Source organism: Mustela lutreola, chromosome 5 (genome assembly GCF_030435805.1).
Source record: "Mustela lutreola isolate mMusLut2 chromosome 5, mMusLut2.pri, whole genome shotgun sequence".
NCBI lineage: Eukaryota > Metazoa > Chordata > Mammalia > Carnivora > Mustelidae > Mustela > Mustela lutreola.
The window spans coordinates 50,591,741-50,614,782 of record NC_081294.1 but is presented as its reverse complement, the minus strand read 5'-3'; the positions used below and the strand labels follow the sequence as shown (position 1 = coordinate 50,614,782).

The window sequence follows — 23,042 nt, the reverse complement described above, 5'->3', positions numbered from 1 at the left end:
CCTATATCAAAATGACCCTGGATGCTCATTAACAAAGCAGATTCCTGGCTGCCACCTAACAAGTCTGTGCTATCAGACGCGTCTCAGGACTTTGCATGATTAATATATTTCCTGTGATTCTTAGATATGATAAAGTTTGAGAACCACTGATCTATATAAAGTGATCTTCCTTAATAAACACAAGGAACATCGAAGGTCACTCTGTTGACAGTCTGCTTGTCCCTCTCCCTCTAGTTCTCCCCCTGCTCTCTCTCTCAAATAAATAAATAAAATCTTAAAACAAACAAACAAACAAAAACACCCAACAACAACCCACTAACTTCCAAATATTTTGGAGTAAACATTTTGGAAATATTATTTCCCCTGACTTAAACTCAGGTCAGAAATCTAAGGTCCCTTCCAATTCTTAAGTTCTAGGATTTTATTTGATCACTTGTCAATAGTGTTCATTAAAAAAAAAATAGTGTTTATTAAACCCAATACTAGTAAACTCTAAGAAATTAATAAATGTGGCAACCTTAGTTCAAAAGAATGTCCATTAAAAATTAAATAAAAGGGAAACAAATCAGAAAGAGTTTTCTCATAAGGTTAACAGAATATGCAGGCCATTACAGAAAAGTCACTGAAAACTCTCTGGAAGTGACTAAGAGAATGTTCCCTGCAAACACGCTCATTGTTACAGCAACAAATAATGCAAAAAGGTAGCAGAAAGGTAGAAATCAAAAGGATTAAGTACTGTGGGAGTTAGGAAAAATGAGAGGTAGGAAAAGAACTGATAAAGAACTGCTCCAAACCAATACTTCAAGAATGGTTCCTGGTTAAACATAAACGGTCTTGAAGGAACGAACAATTCTTTATGTTTTCGGAGACTAAGGAAAAGGTCTTAAAATCCCAGAACCTTGCACTCTGAGTACATGTTCACCAAACAACAGACTTTTGTATCCCTTACTTAAATCGATCTATACGTGGACCTATTTGCAAATGAATACCATGTATAAACAACTGGCAGGAGGCAGCAAATGACTAAATCTTTTTAAAATCACTAAATCTTCATTTTGGCTTACAAATAAACTTTTTTATTTACAGCAAGAATTAAATCACTAGAGCGCTAATGAACTCAAAGTCCCCACGTCTTCTCTGTATTTATAAACGGTATCACCATCCACCCACAGTAGCCAAGGAATTGTGTTATATACTACTTTCTCCCCTTGCATGGAACAGTTCCCTATCCGACTGTCACATACTTAACTCCTTTTTCCCTTCCAGTCTTTGCTGATACACCTCTCCAGAGAGGCCCTTCCTGACCAACCCAAAGTAGTCCTTCCCATCCTTCCAATCCCACCCCTCATCACTTCATCTTATCATTTATTTCTTTATTTTTATTTTAAATTTTTAAAAAATATCTCCCAGCTATGAGAGAAGAGAAATCCTCTTGTCTTGTTTACCACTGTATTCTTAAGAGCCTCAAACAATGTCCAACAAATGGAAGAAATACGAATATTTCTGGAGTAGATAAATGAATGAGATAAACTGTAACTTGTAAGATCAATTACTGGCCCTTACAGCAGAGATAATCACACCATTTATTCAACAGCTACTTGATGAAGGAAGATGATGTGCAAGACAGAGGTCCTCAAACTTCAGTGAGCATGTAAGAATTACTAGGGAGGCACGCCTGGTTAAGCATCTGCCTTCAGCTCAGGTCATGATTCTGGAGTCCTTGGATCAAGGCCCACACTGGGCTCTCTGCTCAGTGGGGAATCTGCTTCTTCCTCTGCTCCTCACCCCAGTCCACGCTCTCTCTCTCTCTCTCTCTCTCAAATAAAATTAAAAAAAAGAAATAAAGAAATCATCTAGAGAATATACACATGAGTACTGAACTCCATTGTGACAAGTAGCCCATAAAAAGTGATTCTATTATAGGATCGACAGCACCAAAATCCAGTATGTTCACAGGTTCCCATAATATAAAGTTATCTTTGCATTTAATATTATAGCAACAATTCTCATGTGCTACCAGATTTGTCCTTTACTTCAACCAGGCTTTTAATAATCACTTACTTGCTTCACAGATCTAGTACATCTCAAATGTTTGCTAAAATCCCATTCCTCTGGGTAGTCATGTCAACTTTCAAATTTTCACAAAAGGTTAAAATATACACACACATATACACAGTACTTTCCTTAAGAGATTTTGCCTGTTTTAAAAAATCTTTACTGCCAGGCAACCCTCTCAGGTCCTCACCCTCTTTGGGAGCTTTGTACTATTATCACTCAATAAACTTGACTTTGCTGCCCACCAAAAAAAAAAAAAAAAAAAAAAAAAAAATTCACTGCCTTCCTCCTCCATTACTCTTGTTTTTGTTTTTGCCCTTCCCTTCCTTCTCTCCATGATTTATGAGTTCTGCTGAGAACTGGAACTCCTCCTGACCCGGGATTATCTTCTCAGCACAGGACAGGTCAAGTCAGCTTGAAAGACAGGCTTTAGCTATTGATACTTGATTCTTCCTGAAGAGAAACATTTACCAATACACAGATCCTATAATAACATTTCTTTCTAAATCCTCAAAGGTCAGCTTTATATGCTTCTTGGTAAAAAGTTCATGCTGGTGGTAAACAATAAATTTTTATTTATTTATATTCTTAAAATGGAGTAACTTGGTTGTTTATTTAATGCATGCTTATTGTAAGAAAAAAGTGGGGAATCAGAAAAATAGGTGAAAGGGACTAAGAGGTAAAACTTCCAGTTATAAGCCACAGGGATGAAAAGTACAGCACAGGGAATAGAATCAATAATAGTAACTTTGTATGTTGATAGTAAGCATTATCATAGTAAGAAATGAGTAACATATAGAATTGTCAAATGACTATATTAAACATCTGAAACTAATACAACACTGTATGTCAACTATAGGTCAAAAAAGTGTATAAATAAAAATTAGTCAATAATCACATCCTGTATCAGTCCAAACTTCTCTGTATGAACATATTTTCACATAGGTTTTTAACTTAAAAGGAAACATCACTGACTATAACTTGCTGGAAAGGGAAAACATATCTTGTGTGTCTCCTCTCTTGTCAAAACTCACATGGAGGGGCACTGGGTGGCTCAGTGGGTTAAAGCCTCTACTTTCAGCTCAGGTCATGATCTCAGGGTCCTGGGATCGAGCCCCTCATCAGGCTCTTTGCTCAGCGGGGAGCCTGCTTCCTCCCCTCTCTCTCTCTGCCTGCCTCTCTGACTACTTATAATCTCTGTCTGTCAAATAAATAAATAAAATCTTTAAAAAAAAAAACCTCACATGGAACACTTCTGTGACCCGATGTGTAGGAGTTTCCCCCACACCCAGCACTTCCAACTCTATAGCAGACACCAGCTGCTGTCCTGCAACTTAGCTCAATTTGGACATGATTCACCTGAAGATAGCGTCAGATCCTACAAATTAAAGGCTCGGTGCCACCAGACTGGCCCCAATGCCACCCCTACTACTTCAGATGCTAACTGCAAGTCCAGGTTACCAGTTTATTCTAAAGACTGTAACTCTGGCAATAGGCAGAAGGGATGCATAGGACAAGGTACATGGGAAGGAGCACTGAGCTTCCATGCCCCCTGGGCGTGTCACCCTCTTTGCAACTCTACATGTTCACTAAGTGTGGAAGCTCTCTGAGTCTTCAATGTAGGTTTCAGTACATAAGCATGACTGGTCAAATCACTGGTCACAAGTGATTAATTCAACCTCCAGCCCCTGTCCCCTTCCCGGAGGTGGGGGCAGGGTAGGGTGGCACTGAAAGCTCCAAACTCTGACAACCAGACCTCATCTTTAGGGGCTTTCCAAAAAAAATCACCTCATGTGTGGTTGAAAGGGACTTGTTTTAAATAACAAAGTATACTCTTATCTCTTATTAGGCAATTCCAAGGGTTTTAAGATCTCTCTGCCAGGAACTGACAAAAACCAAATACATATCTCTTATTATAAGCCATATTATCACACCTCTTTATTTTTTTTATTTTTTATTTTTTTTTAAAGATTTTATTTATTTATTTGACAGACAGAGATCACAAGTAGGCAGAGAAGCAGGCAGAGAGAGAGGAGGAAGCAGGCTCCCTGCCAAGCAGAGAGCCTGATGTGGGGCTCGATCCCAGGACTCTGGGATCATGACCTGAGCTGAAGGCAGAGGCTTAACCCAGGTGCCCCTATCACACCTCTTTAATTCATTTAACATTACAGGCATTTTTTTCCCTGTCAATATTAAGATTTATCTTTCTTTTTAATGACTGCATAATATGCTACCATGTAAAAATGGCAGAATTGTTTAAAGTAATACCCTCTGTTGAACATTTTTTCTAATGTCCAAAATTATGGATGCTGCAACACATTTTTATATATATCTGTACACATCTCTAGTAACTTCCTTAAAATAAATGACTAAAGAGAATCAGAGGTTTAGCTGTGCTGTCCAATATGGTATGCACTAGCCACATGTGACTATTTAAATTAGAGGAAATAAAAAATTTTAAAATTCAGTTCCTCAATTCTACTAGTCACATTTCAAATGCTCCAGCTCATGACTATTAAAACATGATAGCTGATGGCCAGTAGCTACCATATTGAACAGAGTAGACATAGGACATTCCCGTCATTGCAGAAGGTTCTATTGATGGCCCTGGCCTAAAGAAACATCCATATAAAAATTTGACACCTGTATCCCACAGAAATGACATAGCACTTTAAACTCTCAAAATTAGTACATGCACTCCTAGTCCTCTCATTGTTGACATCAGATAAATACCCAAGACATAGTGCTTTAATTTGCATTAAAGGATTATTAGTGGGGGGGCGCCTGGGTGGCTCAGTTAGTTGAACCTCCGACTCTTGGTTTCAGCTCAGGTTATGATCTTAGGGTCATGAGACTGATTCCTCACGTGGGGCTCCACATTCAGCACGGAGTCCACTTGATGACTCTTTCCTTTTGCCCCTACCTGCTTGGGTGTGTGTGTGTTTATGTATGCATCCACTCTCTTTACCTCTCCCCCCAAAATAAAGAAATAAATCTCAAAAGAAAAATTATTAGTGAGGCTGAAAGTCTTCACATTTTTGGCCATTTGTGTTTATTTTATTGTTGCTGATTATCTCAATTTTGTTCTATTTTAAAAGAATCAAAGGTATCCTGTTTCAGATGGCCTATAAAACCAAAACACATGTGCAGTGAGGAGACATTTCTTCATCTGTTCTGCTTGCTTTCTAAAAATTTCACAAGATATTTATCAAAACAGCATAAAAATATCTCATAGAGTAGAACCACAATTAGGTAAAGGCAGTCTGTACTCTCAGAGGTTGTTTCCTTAGTGGAGTTAATATAACAATGGCTAATACCACAGCACATTGTTTCACAGCATATTGTTTCACAACAATAAGAGATATTGTTATAAATTTTCAAATTAAGCTATGATAAACAGAGGTTTATATACAAATATAAAATGTTTATATTTGAAATGAGATTTACACTAAAGTTTGGAACAGAAAAAACCAACCTATCAGGAAAGAGAACAGTGGGCCCTTGGGTTGGTAGGGCTGGAAGAATGGAATGAGTGGTGAAGCACAAAGGGAGGTTCTGGAATGATGGAGATGTTGTGGATCCTGATAAGGGTGAGTTACACAGGTGCATATGGTAGTCAAGACTCCCTGAACTGTACACAGAACTTGAACAGTTTCACTATATATAAGTTACATCTTAATTTTTAAAAGGAAGAAAAAAGTTTAAAAGGCATTGTGCTATTTAGAATATTCAATTTATAGGTAATAAAATTATTTTAAATATTTATAGAACTTAAAATATGATTCCTGACCAGGAGGCACAAAGTTTTTACTAAACTGGGAAATGGGAAGCTGAGACAAACCACACAACTGTCAAACCAATGGCACTGTAGAAAATTCAGTACCAGGGCAAAATATATTAAAAAATATAAAATATATTAAGTACTAAGTATCAGAAAAACAAGCTAACATTTTAACACAGACATTTAATGTTTCTAAAAAGTCTGCACAAGTGAAATCAAAGCTGAACCAAACACTTTCTGGAAAATCACCTCCCTAATTATCAAATAGTATATGATTTAATTTTCTGAGCCATTTCTGCTGAGGTATTTTATGAAACTAACTTATTTTTGCCTTTTATTCTTCTCTTCTGATGGCACACATTAGCACAAAAGCTAATACATGCATGTTAAAACTAACAGACTTACAGACTTGAAAATGAAAAATGCCTAAGGAGAGACAAGATGCTCCTCTCCATGTCACATTACCTCCCCACTCCCACTGTTAATAATGCACATTAGTATCTTGGCCCATTACCCAAATAGCATACCCTGTTTTGTAAGTGAGTTCTTCAGAAGCCTAAGCTACAGATCTCATTCAAGTTGAGACAAGCTCAGATATTATGGTAACTCTTCAGATGACCTTGCTTATGAGATGAGAAGGAAGGGTATGTGGGCGGATACCAAGACTTCTCTCTTCAAAAGTGAAGGCTTACCCAGTTAAGAATGTGGCTCAGGGGCAAAGACGCAGGAAAGTGTACATTTTATTAGTGTACCTGCTTTGTAGAAAGAACTATTTTTGCTATTAAATTCCATTATACTTTAGATTAAAACAGATCTGAGTTTGAGAATCAGTTCTACCATTTATTAGATGTGGGATCTTAGGCAAGTTACTAAGTTTTGTTCTCCAGTGGGGAATGCTAACAGTATGTCTCAAGGCTGTGTTGTGAAGAATACATGAAAACAGAAATAATTTTTTAAGCTCAGTGGCTGGTACACTATAGGTGCTAACAAAAATAACTACTATCACACACAATTCTGTTCCTCAAGGATGTTATATAAATAACACAGGCCCCAGTCATTGCCCTCTGCAACCAAACTACCACTAGGATATTCAGGTAGTCATTTATTGCTATCAAAGAATTAACACAAATAGGCAGCATATCATAACTCTAAAGTCTCACCAGAAAATGTCCCTTACAAGAATTTCAGCCTGTAATGATTCAGCCAACCATCAGTAAAGTCATTTTTTTTTTTTAAAAGGGCTGGGGCTGCAGAGAGGGATGGAGAGAGAGGGAGAATCTTAAACAGGCTCCAAGCCCAATTTGGAGCCTCAGCAGGGCTTGATCTCACCACCCTGATCTCATGACCTGAGCCAAAATCAAGAGACAGATGCTTAAATACTGAGCCACCCAGGCGCCCCAAAAGGTCATTTTTTTTTTTTTAAAGCTAGAAGGTATATATGGGTGTTAGAAAACAAAATTATATAAAACAGACATAAGAACTTAAAGCTGACCAAAAAGAAAAAAAAAAAAAAAAGAGAGGAAATGTTTGTTAAGCAGAGACTGAATGCTTCCCTGCCATGCTACTGATTTATCTGAGTTCCACCACTACTAAAGTGAAATGGACACAGATGGGCACATAACTCTTCACCATAGATATGACCCAATCTATGATACTATAGAAACCACATTTATTCAATTTAAAAAGCAGTTTATGTTGCAGATTGTGCACAATAAATATTTACCTGTTTCTCCTCATCTGGCATGTTTTTTTCCAGTTCTATTAGGTATTCTTCATCAAGTTCAGAAGAATTCACATTATCATCAGGTTTGTTCTCAACCTTGTCCGCTCCTGGCTCCTCCTTCTCAAATGAAGCACTAAGGTCATGAAAACACTCCTCTTCTCCCTGGTCTTCCTGGGAATGAGACTCAACATCCTTGAACAGCTTGCTCTGTAGATGGTGATCTCTGGGACTGGAAACCGGAGGGGTAGCACACTCTGCTTCCTGGGGATCTGTAATTTTCAAACCATTGAAGAGATCCTCTGGAGCCCCACAGTTTTCTGACTTCTCCCCCATGCTGTGTCAGTGAGGAAGGTGAAGCTGAAGCTCTAGGAAAAAAGAAAATATGTTAGGTAATGGTGCTCATGCAAATATCCACCACTTTCCAAATGTCTGCTTTATGCCAGTTAGCTTTTAAGATATCTACATTAGTATTAACAGTTTTCATAAAAGTGAAAATCCCCTTCAGATTTCTTTCAATTAGTAAAAACAGATAAATATTAATGTAGGTTTTTCATAAAAGCTAAGCAGTATAACTCCACCTTTTGAAAAGGGGGGCGGTGCATGTGGATAACCTTTGCTTTAGGCCATTTTCAGCTTAGGAAAGGCTTGACAGGATGCTCAACTTTCAGATAGCAAGGGAAACCTGTATTTGAAAAAAAAATCCTATCTATTACACATAAACTTCTGCATCAAAACCCAAAATACACCCTAATTTTCTTTCACCAAAATTCATTATAAAAAAGTTGGTTATCATAAGCCCGTAAATAATGCCAAACATTTTACTGACTCTCCTTTCAGAATTTCATATAAGCAAAAAAGAAACGGTTTTTTTTCCCCACCCTCCCACCCGGAGATGGGTTTTTACGTGGCTCTTCCTCGTTCCACCGCTTGAATTTTGTCCGCGTAGCAAAAAAGATAAGCTAAAACAGTGGCGAGAAAATGAAACAGCCCTAACCTTTATTCAGAATTAAGAGCCAGATTCTAAGTCAAAAAAAGAAAAAAATGACGGCCTGCCTTTTCAGGCCGTATGAAGCTCAAGTGTAAGTTTTCGATGGGGCTCAAAACGCAATCGGTGCCCAGTGATCATCAACTTCACTCAAATGTGTGCTGTAGAACTAACGCAGGTTATAGTGGGAGGAGAATTCTGGCGCAGCTGATCCTACGCAGGATCCCCGTGGGGGTCAGACTCAGACACTGAAAAGAGTGGTTCTCAACCCTGGCTAGACCACATAACACTTGGACGCTTTAGCAAGTACTGCTGCCCGCACCTTATTCTCCACAGATTCTGATTTGTTGTTCTGGCCTAGGCCCAGAACACCTGTATTTTTAAAAAGACATCACAGGTGATTTTAATGTACAGCCAATTGAAAACCACTGCTGCAGAAGCTGAGTCAGACCGTCGGCAGCCCCGCCCCTCGCCCCTCGGGTCGCAGCAAAATCACGCCGACGACCCCTTGTGTCGCGACAAGGGCCCGAATTCGTCCCAGCTCGTCCCAAGAAAACTTCCAACAGCAAGATCTTAATACGAAGATTTCGCCTCCACAGCAATGTTCTATTTCTCCCTGCCGCCAGGTCTAGAGGAAGAACGCGAGTTTAAGGTCCCCAGAGTACGGAGGGGCCACCCTACATTTCCCAACAGTTCGTCCTGTAGCTGAGTCTCTCACAACCAAAGCGGACAAGCCCACGTAGCTACTCACAGCTTCCCAGTCCCTCTCGTCCTCACCTTCCCAGTCTCCGGGATCTTCTATTTCCGCTCAGTCAAGTGCACTTCCCTCGACACCAACCAATGGCGTCGTCGTTGGCAAAGCATTCTGGGAAGTGTAGTGGAAGTCTCCGGGAGAGAGCGCGTCGCGTTGTGTGACGTCAGTGTACGGACTGAAATGCCAGTGACGGTGGTCATCTTGAGTTACGGCGACACTCTGCATTACTCAGCACAGAAGAAAGAGACTGCCTCCACGCCGTTAACTTTTACTCCTTCACTGTGATCTCTTATGCTAACAATGTATAGAGGAATCCTGAAACATAAACCTTGTCCAAATAGTTTTTTCTTTAATGGTTCTCAAAGTGTGACTTTCCAGTGGCCCATTACTAGATCAAAACAGTTTTCATCATAATACTAAGTTAATTGCTTTTCCACATCCCTTTCAAAAATACAGTGTTTTGCAGAGGCGGTGTCATGTGATCGCGCAATGTATTAAACGTAGAAGGAGCTATGAGAATCGAGCGGTCTTCTATTAAGCCAGATATTTGCATAAATGCAAAACAATGCCACTCTTCTCACTACTCGGATTTTTTGTTTTGGAAAATACAGTGATTTATAAAAAGAGTACGTTGGCATATAATAGGTGTATTGTTATATTAAAGTAATAAATATTAAATATTTTTCAGCTCTAACTTCTTCTTCTTCTTTTTTTTTAAGATTTTATTTTATTTATTTAACAGACACAGAGAGAGAGAGAGTGCCCACAAGTAGGCAGAGTGGCAAGCAGAGGGAGAAGGAGAAGATTTCCTGCTGAGCAGGGAGCCCCAAGCAGGGCTGGATCCCAGGACCCTGGGATCATGACCTGATCCGAAGGCAGATGCTTTACGGCGTCTTTTATGGCCACCCAGGCACCCCTCAGCTCTCACTTCTAATACAATGAATATTGATAAGTATAACACTCACAAAAACAAAAGCTCTTTGTGGTCCTCACTAAAATTAAGAGAGTTAAGGGATCCTAGAACCAAAAGCCAACAGTTACCCGACGCATTCATTCAAGAAATGTTTGTTGAATCTTTAGACTCCATTAGATTCCCATGCTGGGAATATAGAACTCAAATATTGGTTGAGATAGCCAGATAGGTAATCAGCGATAACAGCAGAATAGTTTTCTGTAATTCACAGAACGTATTGAAGAGATAGCTGAGAGGAACTTTTTTCAGGAAGGATATCAAACATTTTTTTTTTTTAATTTATGTCTAAATGAGGTTATGCACACCCTTGCATTTTTGTGTAAGTCAAAACTTTCCATATACAAAAAACATTAAAAATATATCAGAATTTTGGAAACTTTTAATATTTAAAATTTTAAAAATATGGCAGGAACTTAAAAACTGTTCAATAGTTAGGTTTCTTAAAACTTTTAAGAAGTCTGGTTAGGTGCTAAGAGATAGAAACTTCCAGTTATAAAATAAATAAGTCAGAGATGAAAAGTACAGGAAATATAGCTAAGTAAGTATAGGGAATATAGCTAATAATATTGTAATAATTTTGTATTGGTGATAGATAGGGGCTACAGTTATGTGGTGAGCACTGAATAATGTAAAGAATTGTCAAATCACTATGTTATACACCTGAAACTAATATAACATTGTATGTCAACTATACTTCAATAATAATAAAAAAATAAGTCCTGGGCGCCTGGGTGGCTCAGAGGGTTAAAGACTCTGCCTTCGGTTCAGGTCATGATCCCAGGGTCCTGGGTTCGAGCCCCGAGTCAGGCTCTCTGCTCCGCAGGGACCCTGCTTCCTCTCCTCTCTCTCTCTGCCTGCCTCTCTGCCTACTTGTGATTTCTCTCTCTCTGTCAAATAAATAAAATCTTAAAAAAAAATAAGTCCTGTTAATTAAATTCTGGTATAATAGAAAGGCTATGAATTTTGGAGCAAAATTGATAAGTAAATAAATAAAATAAACTTTACAATGTTGGCTTTTTTACTTTACTAGCTGTCCAACTTTAAATGATAATTCTAGTAACTAATATTTACTGATTGTGTGTTTATTAGGTGTAACATGCTGTAAAAACTGTTTTACGTGGATTATTTGATTATTTGAATTCTAATTCTGGCTCTGCCACTTGACTAGCTGTGTGACTTTGATGTAAATTACTTAATGCTTCTAAACTTTGATATATAAATTTGCCCCACATGTAAAAATTGGGTTAGGTAACAGTGGTACCTCCTCCTTAAGTCTGGGAGAAAGAAATGATATAATCTAGAAGACAAGGTGCACGGGGCTTGACACATAGTGTTTAATGAATGTTAGAGACAATAACAATATGTGACAGGCCCTGTGACAGTAGCTGGTTATGGGAAAGCTAATACGGCACTGCCCCACCCTCCCCATTCCGGGGAGCTCAGTGTCTATTGGGGGGAGGAGGAGATTGGGGATAAGATAAAAGCACTACTGAGCCTGAAGGAAGAAGCAATCCACACTCTATTTTTTTTTGGTTTTTAAACCATGAGGAGCCAACATCCAATTGGCCTAGTTTGGTAAGTCTTCACTAATAAGATATTTGAGTTATGTTGTGGGAAGAGTAATAGTTCATTAAGAGGAAAAAAACCAGGGAAGGATGGGGGGACATCCTAAAAATCTCAGGAATATTTTTGGGAACGATACATAGTTGGATGTTGCTGAAGTATAGGAACACAAAGCAAACAAATTTTTACAAATGGAAGTTCACCCATCAGAGCCTGGAAACATGGAAATTTTGTCTTAGTGCTCATAGACACTATGTAAAAGGAAAGAAATGTTTTTCATCTAGAGGGCTGTTCTGTTGTTATTTTCCCAGGGCAGAGACCATGTCTGTCTTGTTTCCAGTTGTACGGGTTCAGTGACCATCCTGCTATCACATGGGTGGGTGATTCTCTTTCAGAAATTTACGGCCAAAACATTGGGTAACTCGGGGCTCTGATGAGTTGTATAAAAAGATTCTGAGACTTCTGGAATCATCTTATAGGATTATTGTAGGATTTAAATGGTATAATATCTTATCTAAAACACAAGTGAAGTGCTCAAGATAGAAAAAGATACTTTAATATTAACAGCCCTTAGTATGGATGGTAAGTTCTCAATAAACATTTGTGGTCATTGCATTACTATTATTAATGAAGTTCTCACAGTATTAGCAATATTATGATCAATTACTAAGAGTACTGGTAATTTGATTAATGGCGTTACTCATGATAATCAATATTAATAGTGATAATATTTCTGAAGTTTTTATTTACACCCTGCAGACAGAGGACGGAGCCCCTATGTATGTTGAGGGAATGGAAGCTGCACATGAATGAATGAATGATGAATGAATGCTAGGCATCATATAAGACCTTTGTCTGTACAACAATGAACCAGGAGAATAGCAGAGGAAACATTTTCTCTTTGCTTTTCTTTCTGGAACAGCTGGGTTCTTAGTGGCATGAGATGATACAAGGGAAGGAGTCTTATACACACTGGCACAACAGAATTACTGTCCAGTATAGTGGTTAAGGGTCTAGGCTTTGGAGTCAGACTTCCTTGGTCTGAATCCCTGCTCTCCCTCTTAGCAGCTGTGTGATCTGATCTTGGACAAGTCACTGAACCTTGATATCCATTTCATAAGATTTCATGAAGCTTATTTTTTTTATTTGAAACAGTTTATTTATTTGCTTATTTGAGAGACAGAGAATGATCAGAGGGGCAGAGGGAGAGGGAGAAACAGACTCTCTGCTGAGCAGGAGCCCGACATGGGGCTTGATCTGCGGACCCAAGATCATGACCTGAGCTGAAGACAGACTCTTAACGGACTGAGCCACCCAGGCACCCCGGTTTCATGAAGCTTAAATGAAATAACAAACCTAAAGCACTTCCTACAAACCCTCATACAAACTTTAACACAAAATAAATTGCTTTGTGGAGAATCTGCAGGCAGAGATGGAAATCACTCCTGCTTCCCCTGGTGACTTATGTATACATCGTGCTAAACTTTTGGAAAGCTCTGTGCATCTCCTCTCCCTGGAGCTAGAGATTTAAATCCATGCTTGACTGACTCAGTCTCTTCTGTGCCCAAAATGGATATATTCATACCATGGGGCTTACTGAGTGCAGCTTTAAAGATAAAGATTTATGTCCTGGGATCCTCTGAGTCCTGAACTCTATTCTCCACATTCCCCCAGAGTGGGGTGAGGGGGAACTTGCCAAAGCAAGGTCTGGCATCCAGGAATAGCCAGGGATGCCAAAAGAATTCCTTGAGGATGAGAGGTATTATATAAAATACGTAATTAAGATATAGATCACGTATTTGTATAGTGTTTCCAAAGTATACTATTGCCTTTGATTTTTTCCCAATTCCAAACTTCAAACTGAGATTTTTGATAGGAAGCACAATCAAGAGCTAAATTCTGTGCATTTAAATTTCTGGGTTTCTGTTTTCCCTTAGATGAGCATGTCTAATAGCAATACAGTGTGAGTCACATATATAACTTTCTATTTTCTAGTAGCAGCATTGAAAACAGTAAAAGAAGGGAAGTTAATTTAAACAATATTTTCTTTAACCCAATGTGTCTAAAATATTCTCATTTGAACATGTAATCGGTATAAAACTTAAGAGAATCTATTTGGTTTTTCATACTAAGTCTTTGGGATCATGGGAATATTTTACTCTCATAGCACATCTCAATTTGGACATTAGGCTTTCATCAAAAATACTTGAATCAGAGTTCATAAAATTTACAGTTACATAGATTCGCAAATCTATGTTTTTTCAAATATACTTCCCAATGACTGAATCAAATATTCATCTTTAAATTTTATTAAAATTAAATAAAATGAGAAATTTAAGTCCATGGTTGTACTAGCCACATTTCAAATGCTCAACAGCCACGTGAAGCTAGGGTCTACTGTATTAGGGTCAGACTTTGCAGAACATCAGCTAACTAACATTCATAGTGTCAGGGGCTGTGCTCATTATTTTACATTCGTAATTATAGGTAATCCTTACAATGGCCCTGGCCTCCTTCACTGTTTTTTCTTGTAATCCCTTCACCATGCAGTAACCAGACTGATCTTCCAAAAGATGAATCCTGGGGTTCTTGTGTGGCTCAGTCAGTTAAGAGTCGAATTCTTGATTTTGGCTCAGGTCATGATCTCTCAGCCCGGCATGGGGTTTTGTGCTGGGCGTGGAGCCTGCTTAAGATTCTCTTTCTCCCTGCCTGCTCATGCTCTATCTCTCTTTCTCTCAAAACAAACAAACAAACAAACAAACAAACACGAATCTTGTACAAGTCTTAATTGTTTGCCTTGACTTCTCGCTCTGATTAAAATAAAATCCAAAATTCCTTATCATGATTCATAAGTCCCATGAAATCTGGTCTCCACCCACTTCTCTGACCTTCTCTTGTGGCCACTTTCACTTACTATATTACTTTCTGTTTTTTTGACTTGAAAAGAGTCAAGGAACAGTATTTGCTTCACAACAGTATTTGTCCCATCTCCAAACCTTTGTACTCAATATTCTCTCCGTCTGAAGACATTAAAAGCCTTTCCCGTGGTTTGCTCGTTTTTTTTTCTTCAGGTCTTCCTTAGTATCACTTAAGTAGCTTACTCTATTATGTCACCCTGTGCTTCTCCTTTATATCATTCATCTTGTCTGTAACAATCTTGAGTATTTACTTACTCCAGTATTATAACTCCCTTTACTAGACTGTCAGAACTACCAAATATTTGGCTGTCTTTTTTTGCTGTGAAATTCAGAGAGCAAGCACAGTGGCTGGCACTCGGTAGGCAATCAAATACTGTATCAATGGATGACGTTTGGTAGTTATCATTATTACAAATAAGACTGAGGCTCAGAGAGGTTAAAAGTCTTCCCCAAGGTAACCCCGCTAATAGAACAGAACAAGAACATGAAGCTGGGTCAAACCACAAAGTCTATGTTTTTCTAAAGAAGAAAGGGGGTGAGGAGATAGAATAAGCTTAACTGCAAAAAGGAGTGATTTTGAAGGTGATTTATATCTATAAAAATACATGTGGGTATAGACTTGGCAGGAAAACTCTGTAGTTTTTTAGTGTCAAGCAAATGGCTCAGAGCCTGGCTAAAGATGAGGCCTTTAATACTTGTGATGGATGGATGAAGGTCCCATATAAAATGGAGACTGATTGTCTTGGAGTGAGTCATCCAGAAAACTCCCAAGGTAAGCATCGTGCACCCACTGGCCTGACTGCCCAACCCCCCTTTGCCCTCAGCCTTGGTCATTTTGTCCAAGAGATGGAATTTGTGCCCCAACCACAAATGGAATGACTGACCTCGCACATTTTTTCTCTCAGGACTCATCAGCTAGACCAAACAATTTTTTCTGAGTTAGGAACCATACTCCAACCTCATTGTGCTATATTAAATTTCAATGTCCACCTAAAAGCTGAAAGCACTGTATTCATGAGGTACAAACCTTTCCAAGTTCAGAGAGCCAATTTTGATTCATCAGATGGCAAGGACAGGAGTCAGAAGGAAGAAGGGCATGTTTGTTGAGTGCCAACTGAGTGTCAAGCACTGTGCTGAACACTTTCATCTGTCATTCCCCTCACTGAATCCTCCCAGGCTCCCTTTGAAGGGGGAAGGAAACCCTTTCACTCCAGAAAGGAGAACAGTTTCTTTGTCATCCTCTGTTCAGGTCAAGGCAGAGACAGTTGATACTTGGACAGCTAAGTAAAGTACAAATTCCTCAGCAAGAAGCACATCCCAGGATTCAGATCTTAGCTTGGAGGCCCCTGCTCTGGGGGCTCTCATTTTATTAAAAAATTTTTTTAATTTTAATTTTTTTAAAGATTTTATTTATTTATTTATTTATTTGACACAGAGAGAGAGAGAGAGAGAGATCACAAGTAGGCAGAGAGGCAGGCAGAGAGGGGGTGGGAGGAAGCAGGCTCTCTGCTGAGCAGACAGCCCGATGTGGGACTTGATCCTAGGACCCTGAGATCATGACCTGAGCTGAAGGCAGAGGCTTAACCCACTGAGCCACCCAGGCATCCTGGGGGCTCTCATTATTAAGAGGACACTTCTAATCTTACCCTACCACTTCAGTTACTCTCTCACAGCACTCCATTTCACAAATCATGGCACTTTAAAAAAATTATTTTCAATTATTTTACTTACCTCTTATGTGTGTCCCCCCCCCTTTTTTCTAGAGAGAAACTATAGTTTTAGAGCAGTAGTTTGCAAACTTTTTTTGTAAATGACCAGGAAGTAAATATTTTAGACTCTCTGAGCCATACAGTCTCTGCTGGACTGCTGTTGTCACATGAAAGCTGTCATAGACACCATGTAAATGAATGACAATGTCTGTGTTCCAATAAAACTTTATTTACAAAAGCAGACATTGGGCTGGACTTGGCTGGAGGGCTGAGTGTTTTTGAACACAGATTGTAATGTCACACTGGGCAAGACTGAATAACAACTCAGCCCCTGATGAGCTTCTTAACCTCAGTAAGGTTCCGATTCCCTATCTATAATATGGGTATAATAATAATATTTTCCTTCTAGGGTGATTGGGAAACATACATAAATTAACATGTGTAAAGTACTTAGAACAGAACTCATCTTTAAGAATGTTTAATGTTATCAACATTAGCCTTTACATTTCACAAGGGCAAGGGCCAAAAAGTAGGCAGCCAGGAAACACTCATCAAGAAGTGAATGAATGAATGATACTCTATTAGCCTCAGAATGAAAAACAAAAAACAAAAAACAAAAAACAAACAGGGTTTACTCTCTGTTGATTTCTTTTTAAAATAGAAAGTAAGTTTTTCTTTTTCTTTTTTAGTAGCATAAAAATTTTCCCCGAGTCTAATTTCTCACTAGGTTCTCTACATAGCTCAGACCCCAGCATCAGACTAAAATTCTCTCCAAGCCAGAAGAAAAGGCAGCTTCCTTTGTGAAAACTGACTATTCTCCCCACATCCCAGGGTATGTATTTCTACACCTCCTCAGGAAAATTGATCAAAGTACCAGCTTTGGTACTTAGGAAGAGACTTTTTGGCTAAGTACCTTGTGTTTGTGAGTTTAAGAACCCCTTGTGCCTGGAAAATATTGCTGGGAGCTGAACATCATATGGCCCAATCAGGCTCTCTTGTGCTCTTTTATATTTCTGTTCTGCTAGTTTATGACTCTACAGGATTCTGAGTAACAATAAAATATCCGAACTGAAGAATGGCTCATTTTCTGGGTTAAAAAAAAAAAAAAAAAGACTGTGAAAGCACTCAGTACTAACCCAACCATAATTTAAGGTCCTTTCTAATATATAATTTAATAAATAAGGTATTTGTAGATCTTTACTTTGCTGATTAAAACATGAATTATGGCTGCCTTGGAAGGCTTCTTGGATGAATAAGAAGGTAATAAGTATCCACAGATATTTTAAAGGCACAGATTAGGAAGGAAACCAACTTTCTCAACTTCCCTGTTATTTGTCTAATTATCCCTATGTTTAGAGATGGCAGAGGAAATGACTGGTTGTTCCATGACTTTTTTTAAACCATGGTATGTTGGCTCAAATATTTCAAAAGAGTCTAAGATAATTACAGCTGTATGACCCATTGGTGAAGTCTCATTTTGTCTCCTTGTGGTCTTAAGTAGCTTCAACTAAGTGCACTTAAGGTGCATTTCCCCCATTATTATTGAATTTTATACCAGTTCAGTCCAAATCTGGCACTAGAAAATATATGGCTCGAGCGGGACACTTATCCAGGAGTGATAGAAAAACATCAGCGTCTCTGGAAAATAGGTTTAAAGTTGGATAATTAAACACTCAGCATTTACTTAGCATTTCAGAGAGTCTTGAACACGCATAAGCTTTGTATTTGAGTATGCTTACTGTAATTACTTCTGTTCTTCTAGCAGCTCTGAGCTAGGCAAAGCATGCATTATTCCCATTCTACAGAAGATAAGACTGAGGGGATGTGTTCAGCATGGCCATGATAACTAGTGGCAGAGTTTCGTATATAGCCAGAAGGACATAGAAATCTCATAGTTCAGGGGTTCTTCACCTCATTTGTTCTATGGACTCTTTTGGCAGTCTGCTGAACCCTCTGAATCCCTTTTAGAAAAGTTTTTAAATGCATAAAACAAAATACACAGTGTTATGAACAAGATAAATTGTATTGAAATACAGTTACTGAAATATTAAAAAATAAATTTTTGTGATATACATATGTTATATATGTATATAGTTAACCCATTAAATATAGCAGGTATAATGACTACCATAATTTTGCGGTGGTGATGAGCATAAACAATATTTTAACATATGTAAAACAACTATAATACTCTATAAAAAGTCTGTGATTTCTTTTGCTGAAGAAGTCACAGATTCTAATATTACTGTAGTCTGTTGCCTACAGTCATAATAAAAGGAAATATTAAAATTCAAGTAGAGGTCAGTGAATACAAGAATGTAATATTTTTCCCCATTCGAATTCCTAACTCTCCCCCTTGAATATTATCCATGGCCCTATAGGGGTCTGTAGACCCCAAGTAAGAACTCTTAACTCTAGCCCAATCCCTCATAAACAGATGAGGAAACTGAGGTCCAGGGAGAGAAAGATTTATCTGGGACGACTTGGCCATGTACTAGCAGGGACTAAGCTAGAACCCGGAGTGAGGGTGCCTGGCTGCTCTGTCAGTTGAGCATGTGATGCTTGATCTCAGGGTCATGAGTTCAAGCCCTACATTAAGACAAACAAGCAAACAAACAACTAGAACCTAGGGGTTGGAAAGACCTTCCTCACAGGGGCTGTTATGAAGGATAAACACACTAATATATGTAAATACTTTGCACAATATCATACATACAAGAGCCATCTTGCAGAAAAGAGTGTCTAAGTGACACAGCAGAAGCAATCAGATGGGACTTTCTAGAAATGTCCTTAAAGGGAGGACAGAGGGGCGCCTGGGTGGCTCAGTGGGTTAAGCTGCTGCCTTTGGCTCAGGTCATGATCTCAGGGTCCTGGAATCGAGTCCTGCATCGGGCTCTCTGCTCAGCAGGGAGCCTGCTTCCCTCTCTCTCTCTCTACCTGCCTCTCCATCTACTTGTGATTCCTCTCTGTCAAATAAATAAATAAAACCTTAAAAAAAACAAAAAAGGGGAGGACAGAGCCAGCCCTTTGACCTTGTGCTTTTGCCCTCGTCCCTTTCCAATCTGGGAGTGGGAGAGGGACATGATGGCCACATTAGAAGGATGGTACAGGCAAACACTAGAAGGGCCTTTCCCAGAAGTATGGGGCGGCCACACCATCCTTGGATGACCTACCTCCAGACTCCCCACATGAGAGAAAAACGATATCTTATGAATATTCAAGCCTCTGCTACATATGTTCTTTTATGTGCAGCCAAACTCACTCCCTCACTGACACGGTCCTCCTTCTGGCTAGGTGACAGAGTCTCTCCAAGCTCTCCTCTAGAAGAGCCCCAAGCAAGGTTGCTTGGTGAGGGTTCAAGGCTGAGAGGACTTAAGGCTGTGTCTGGCTGGATTTCAGGTGCACAGAAGGAGGCAGCGCTTACCACCTTCACTGTTCCAGGGCCCCACGGTTCAGTGTGCTTTCCGGCAGGTTGGCTCCGAGCTTCCAAACCACACACAGCCTCACCAGCCCACCCCAGCCTCCCGTCGCGGCTCTGCTACACAGGCCTCCAGGTCAGCCTTGATTGAATGCCTGTCATGTCTCAGCGAAAGGAACACTTGATGAAAAATGCTGACAGAGACAAAACACCTAATAATTAGTGGCTAGCAAATACAGACATGGGGGCAATTAGGCGGTTTGTATAAATTCGGGGATGAAGGCAACTTCTCCATATTCCTCAGGTTTCTTGCATCAGCCCCTGAGAGTGGTTCCTGCCAGCAGCGCTGACTTTCCAGGAAGAGTGTGGTATGAGAAGTGATTGGAGGGGTTGTGGGGAGGTTGAGAAGGGCCCTTCAACACCAAATAACGCCCCTGCCCCACTCCAGTGGCCCCTGTGCTGTATCTTCCCCTCGCAAAGCTAGGGGGCTGGTGGCAGTCAGGGCGTGCAGAAGCCCATGGGCCTTGGTGGGGGGGCGATGGGTAAAGATGTGGTTGGGTTTCCCAAAGAAATGCTTGGCCTACAGGCTTGTCGCAGGACAGAGCTGTTTCCCCAATGGGTCCTTTTCCTTCCCTTTGCACTGATGGATTGGGGAAACCATGTGAGCACAGCAAGAAGGCGGCCATCTGCAAGGCAAAGAGAGGTTCTGTAGAAACCACGAAGATGTCTTGATCTTGAGCTTTAAGCCTCCAGAACTGTGAGAAAATAAATTCTTCTGTGATATTTTGTTATGGAAGCATGAGCTGACTAATACACTAACTTAATTATATAAAAATATGAGCAGGACAATTCATGAAAATATGAAATATGTGCTCAATCTCTTTATTTCCCCCTTCAATCAGCTTTTGAAATTCCTTGGCTCAGGGGTGGCTAATGTGTACCTTTTCTTAAGAAGTTTTGTTTCCATTCCCATGAATACATCACTAAAATAATTGTTTGCCCACATTCACCCCAAAAGCAAATTGTCAAGCTTTGCCCTGTAGATGTCATTTAGTGAGGATGAGGAAGAACTGATTTTCTATAAATAAAAATTCAGAGAATCAGATAAATCACTCAGTAGTGACCCCTTGCACTGGTAAAGCAGAACTAATGTTCCAAGAAGAAATCCAGGAGAGCATCTCTCATTGTTTCCTGGTCTTATTCTCTTTCTCAGTCTCTTTTGTGGTTGTTCTGAACTGGATAACTTTTGGGGATGCAGGTTAAAGGGTGCAAAATTAAGATAATGAAACAAATCACCCAGTCCTCAGAAACAGGCCCAAACTATGCATTGTTTGGTTTCAGAATTTCAGCTACGGTGAGATACCCATTGACTCTGTGAGCCTAACATCAATTATTTCGTATTCTTGTTCTAGCCCACCCATATGGTTGAAGTGAATCAATCACTCTTTACCAGCAGGCACTAAGGAAGAAAAGAAATTCATTATTTTCTGGTGTGGACAAAAAGAAACAGCAAAAAATGAGCTGACTAATGTCAGCTGTCTATCTTTCATTCTCCTGTCTCCTGACTTCAGGGCAGAAGACACCCAGGGACTGGGGCCTATTTTGGTGGGGAGAGTTATTTTTTGGATGGAGTTTTCTTACCCAGAGTTGGTGGCTTCTGCTGGACCAGTGTCAAAACTTTGATCTTCCCTCTCATGTCTGCGAGAGTGGACGACAGGGTTGGTTGCGAGGAATGATGCTGAGGACCAGGATCACACAAAGGAGCAGTACAAGGATGTGGCAAGGACCTCCACCTATGCCTGAAGTCCTTGTCTTGTCCCTCAGGCTGGAGCCAGCTTCTAACTGCCCATCTCTTGCACATTTGTAAACACGACTATTCTATCCTAGGAGCTGAGTTTAATTAGTAGGGCTTTTTTTCAGCTGGGCTCCGCTAGGGGGCTGTACAAAGTTATATTTTGATTTGTGACATATTTTGAGCCAAAATACAATCACTGTTTGAACACCTATTTTTTATTTTTTATTTTTAAAAGGAGCAGAAGCATTTGTATGAGAATGTTCCCAAACACAGGCAGAACTATGCTGTGATATGCTCTATGCTGTGATTACCAACATTTTGTTGACTCTCACCAAACATGTACAGAGTTAGGTCTGTGTTAGCCAAGAGTTGATTTTTTTTTTTTTTTTTAATCTCCAAGAACTATCTTCTGGAACAGGAATGAGACCAATTAGCTTTTCTACGAATTCATCCCAGTGACGTTTTAGCATTTCTTCTAGAGTCCCCTCTCCCCCAGGAAGCTACATAGCTGGTCAGCCACTGAACCCAGCTGTCTACTCTAAAATCCCAGGGCTTTCAAGTCATCAGTCTGAATGAACTGGGAAACCTTCACACTGTTTTCTCTTATCTAGGAAGATTTTTCTGAAGGGTAAAGCACAGACAGTTGTTTTGTTATGACTTAAAATGAACAGCCCTTTAGATCTTAGATACAGAGATGGTATTCATTTGGGGGATTCTTAGTAATCACTGCTCTGAGGGTTCTTGGAATAGAATGGAAGACAAGAAAAAACTTGAGTACTCGCAAATTTATCTTGACCTCACTTCTCCTGGGGACTGATCCTGCCAGTGGCATCCTCTTGGGAAGATAACTAGGACTAGTGATGTGAGCCCAACTCATGAAGATCTCTTTCTAGAAGATTCTTTCATGTCTGAAGGGTGAGGTAGGATTTTTGGAGGCAGTGAGACTGACCAGGCATTCATTTTGCAGACTGCCATCCCTTCCCCTGTTGAGCCCTTCTATGATGGATTCACAGCAGAGTTCCCCATTACCTACCTACAGGGTCAGCTCAAAGAGCCTTGGACCAGAAGCCAGCTCCTGTCTGCTCAGCTTTAATTTCCAAACCACAGACCTCCTTGGTTCACTCTCCTTGTTCCATTACAGTGACACAGTGACAGCGTGGGGGAGAATGGGGACTGGTAAAATCGGAGTCTGAACCAGAACTCTGTCCACAGCCTATAATTTTTCAAGGTCTGATGGGCTACGGTTCCTGAGAATTAATAGCAGTAATTGAACAGTGTACTAACCATCTCCCCAAACCACAGTCAATAGTATATCCGCATCATGATTTTTGCCATTTCTGAGGTCCTCTATTACTTATGTAAATTGAA

General features: G+C 39.7%; 1 protein-coding gene across 3 annotated transcripts in view; it reads right to left on the bottom strand.

Moving 5' to 3' along the window:
* The window catches only part of TTC1 (tetratricopeptide repeat domain 1), a 44,110-nt gene extending 34,692 nt beyond the window's left edge, over window positions 1–9,418 (bottom strand). The window contains exons 1-2 of one of the 3 annotated variants that reach the window (XM_059174201.1): window positions 9,322–9,418; window positions 7,560–7,924 (exon numbers count right to left, since the gene is read on the bottom strand). In XM_059174201.1, the coding sequence (XP_059030184.1) occupies window positions 7,560–7,892 (333 nt within the window). In that variant the 5' untranslated portion in view covers window positions 7,893–7,924; window positions 9,322–9,418. Of the gene's footprint in view, window positions 1–7,559; window positions 7,925–9,225 lie in introns of all 3 variants that reach the window. The other 2 variants (XM_059174200.1, XM_059174202.1) reach the window with 2 other exon arrangements.
* Between the last annotated feature and the right edge of the window lie 13,624 nt (window positions 9,419–23,042).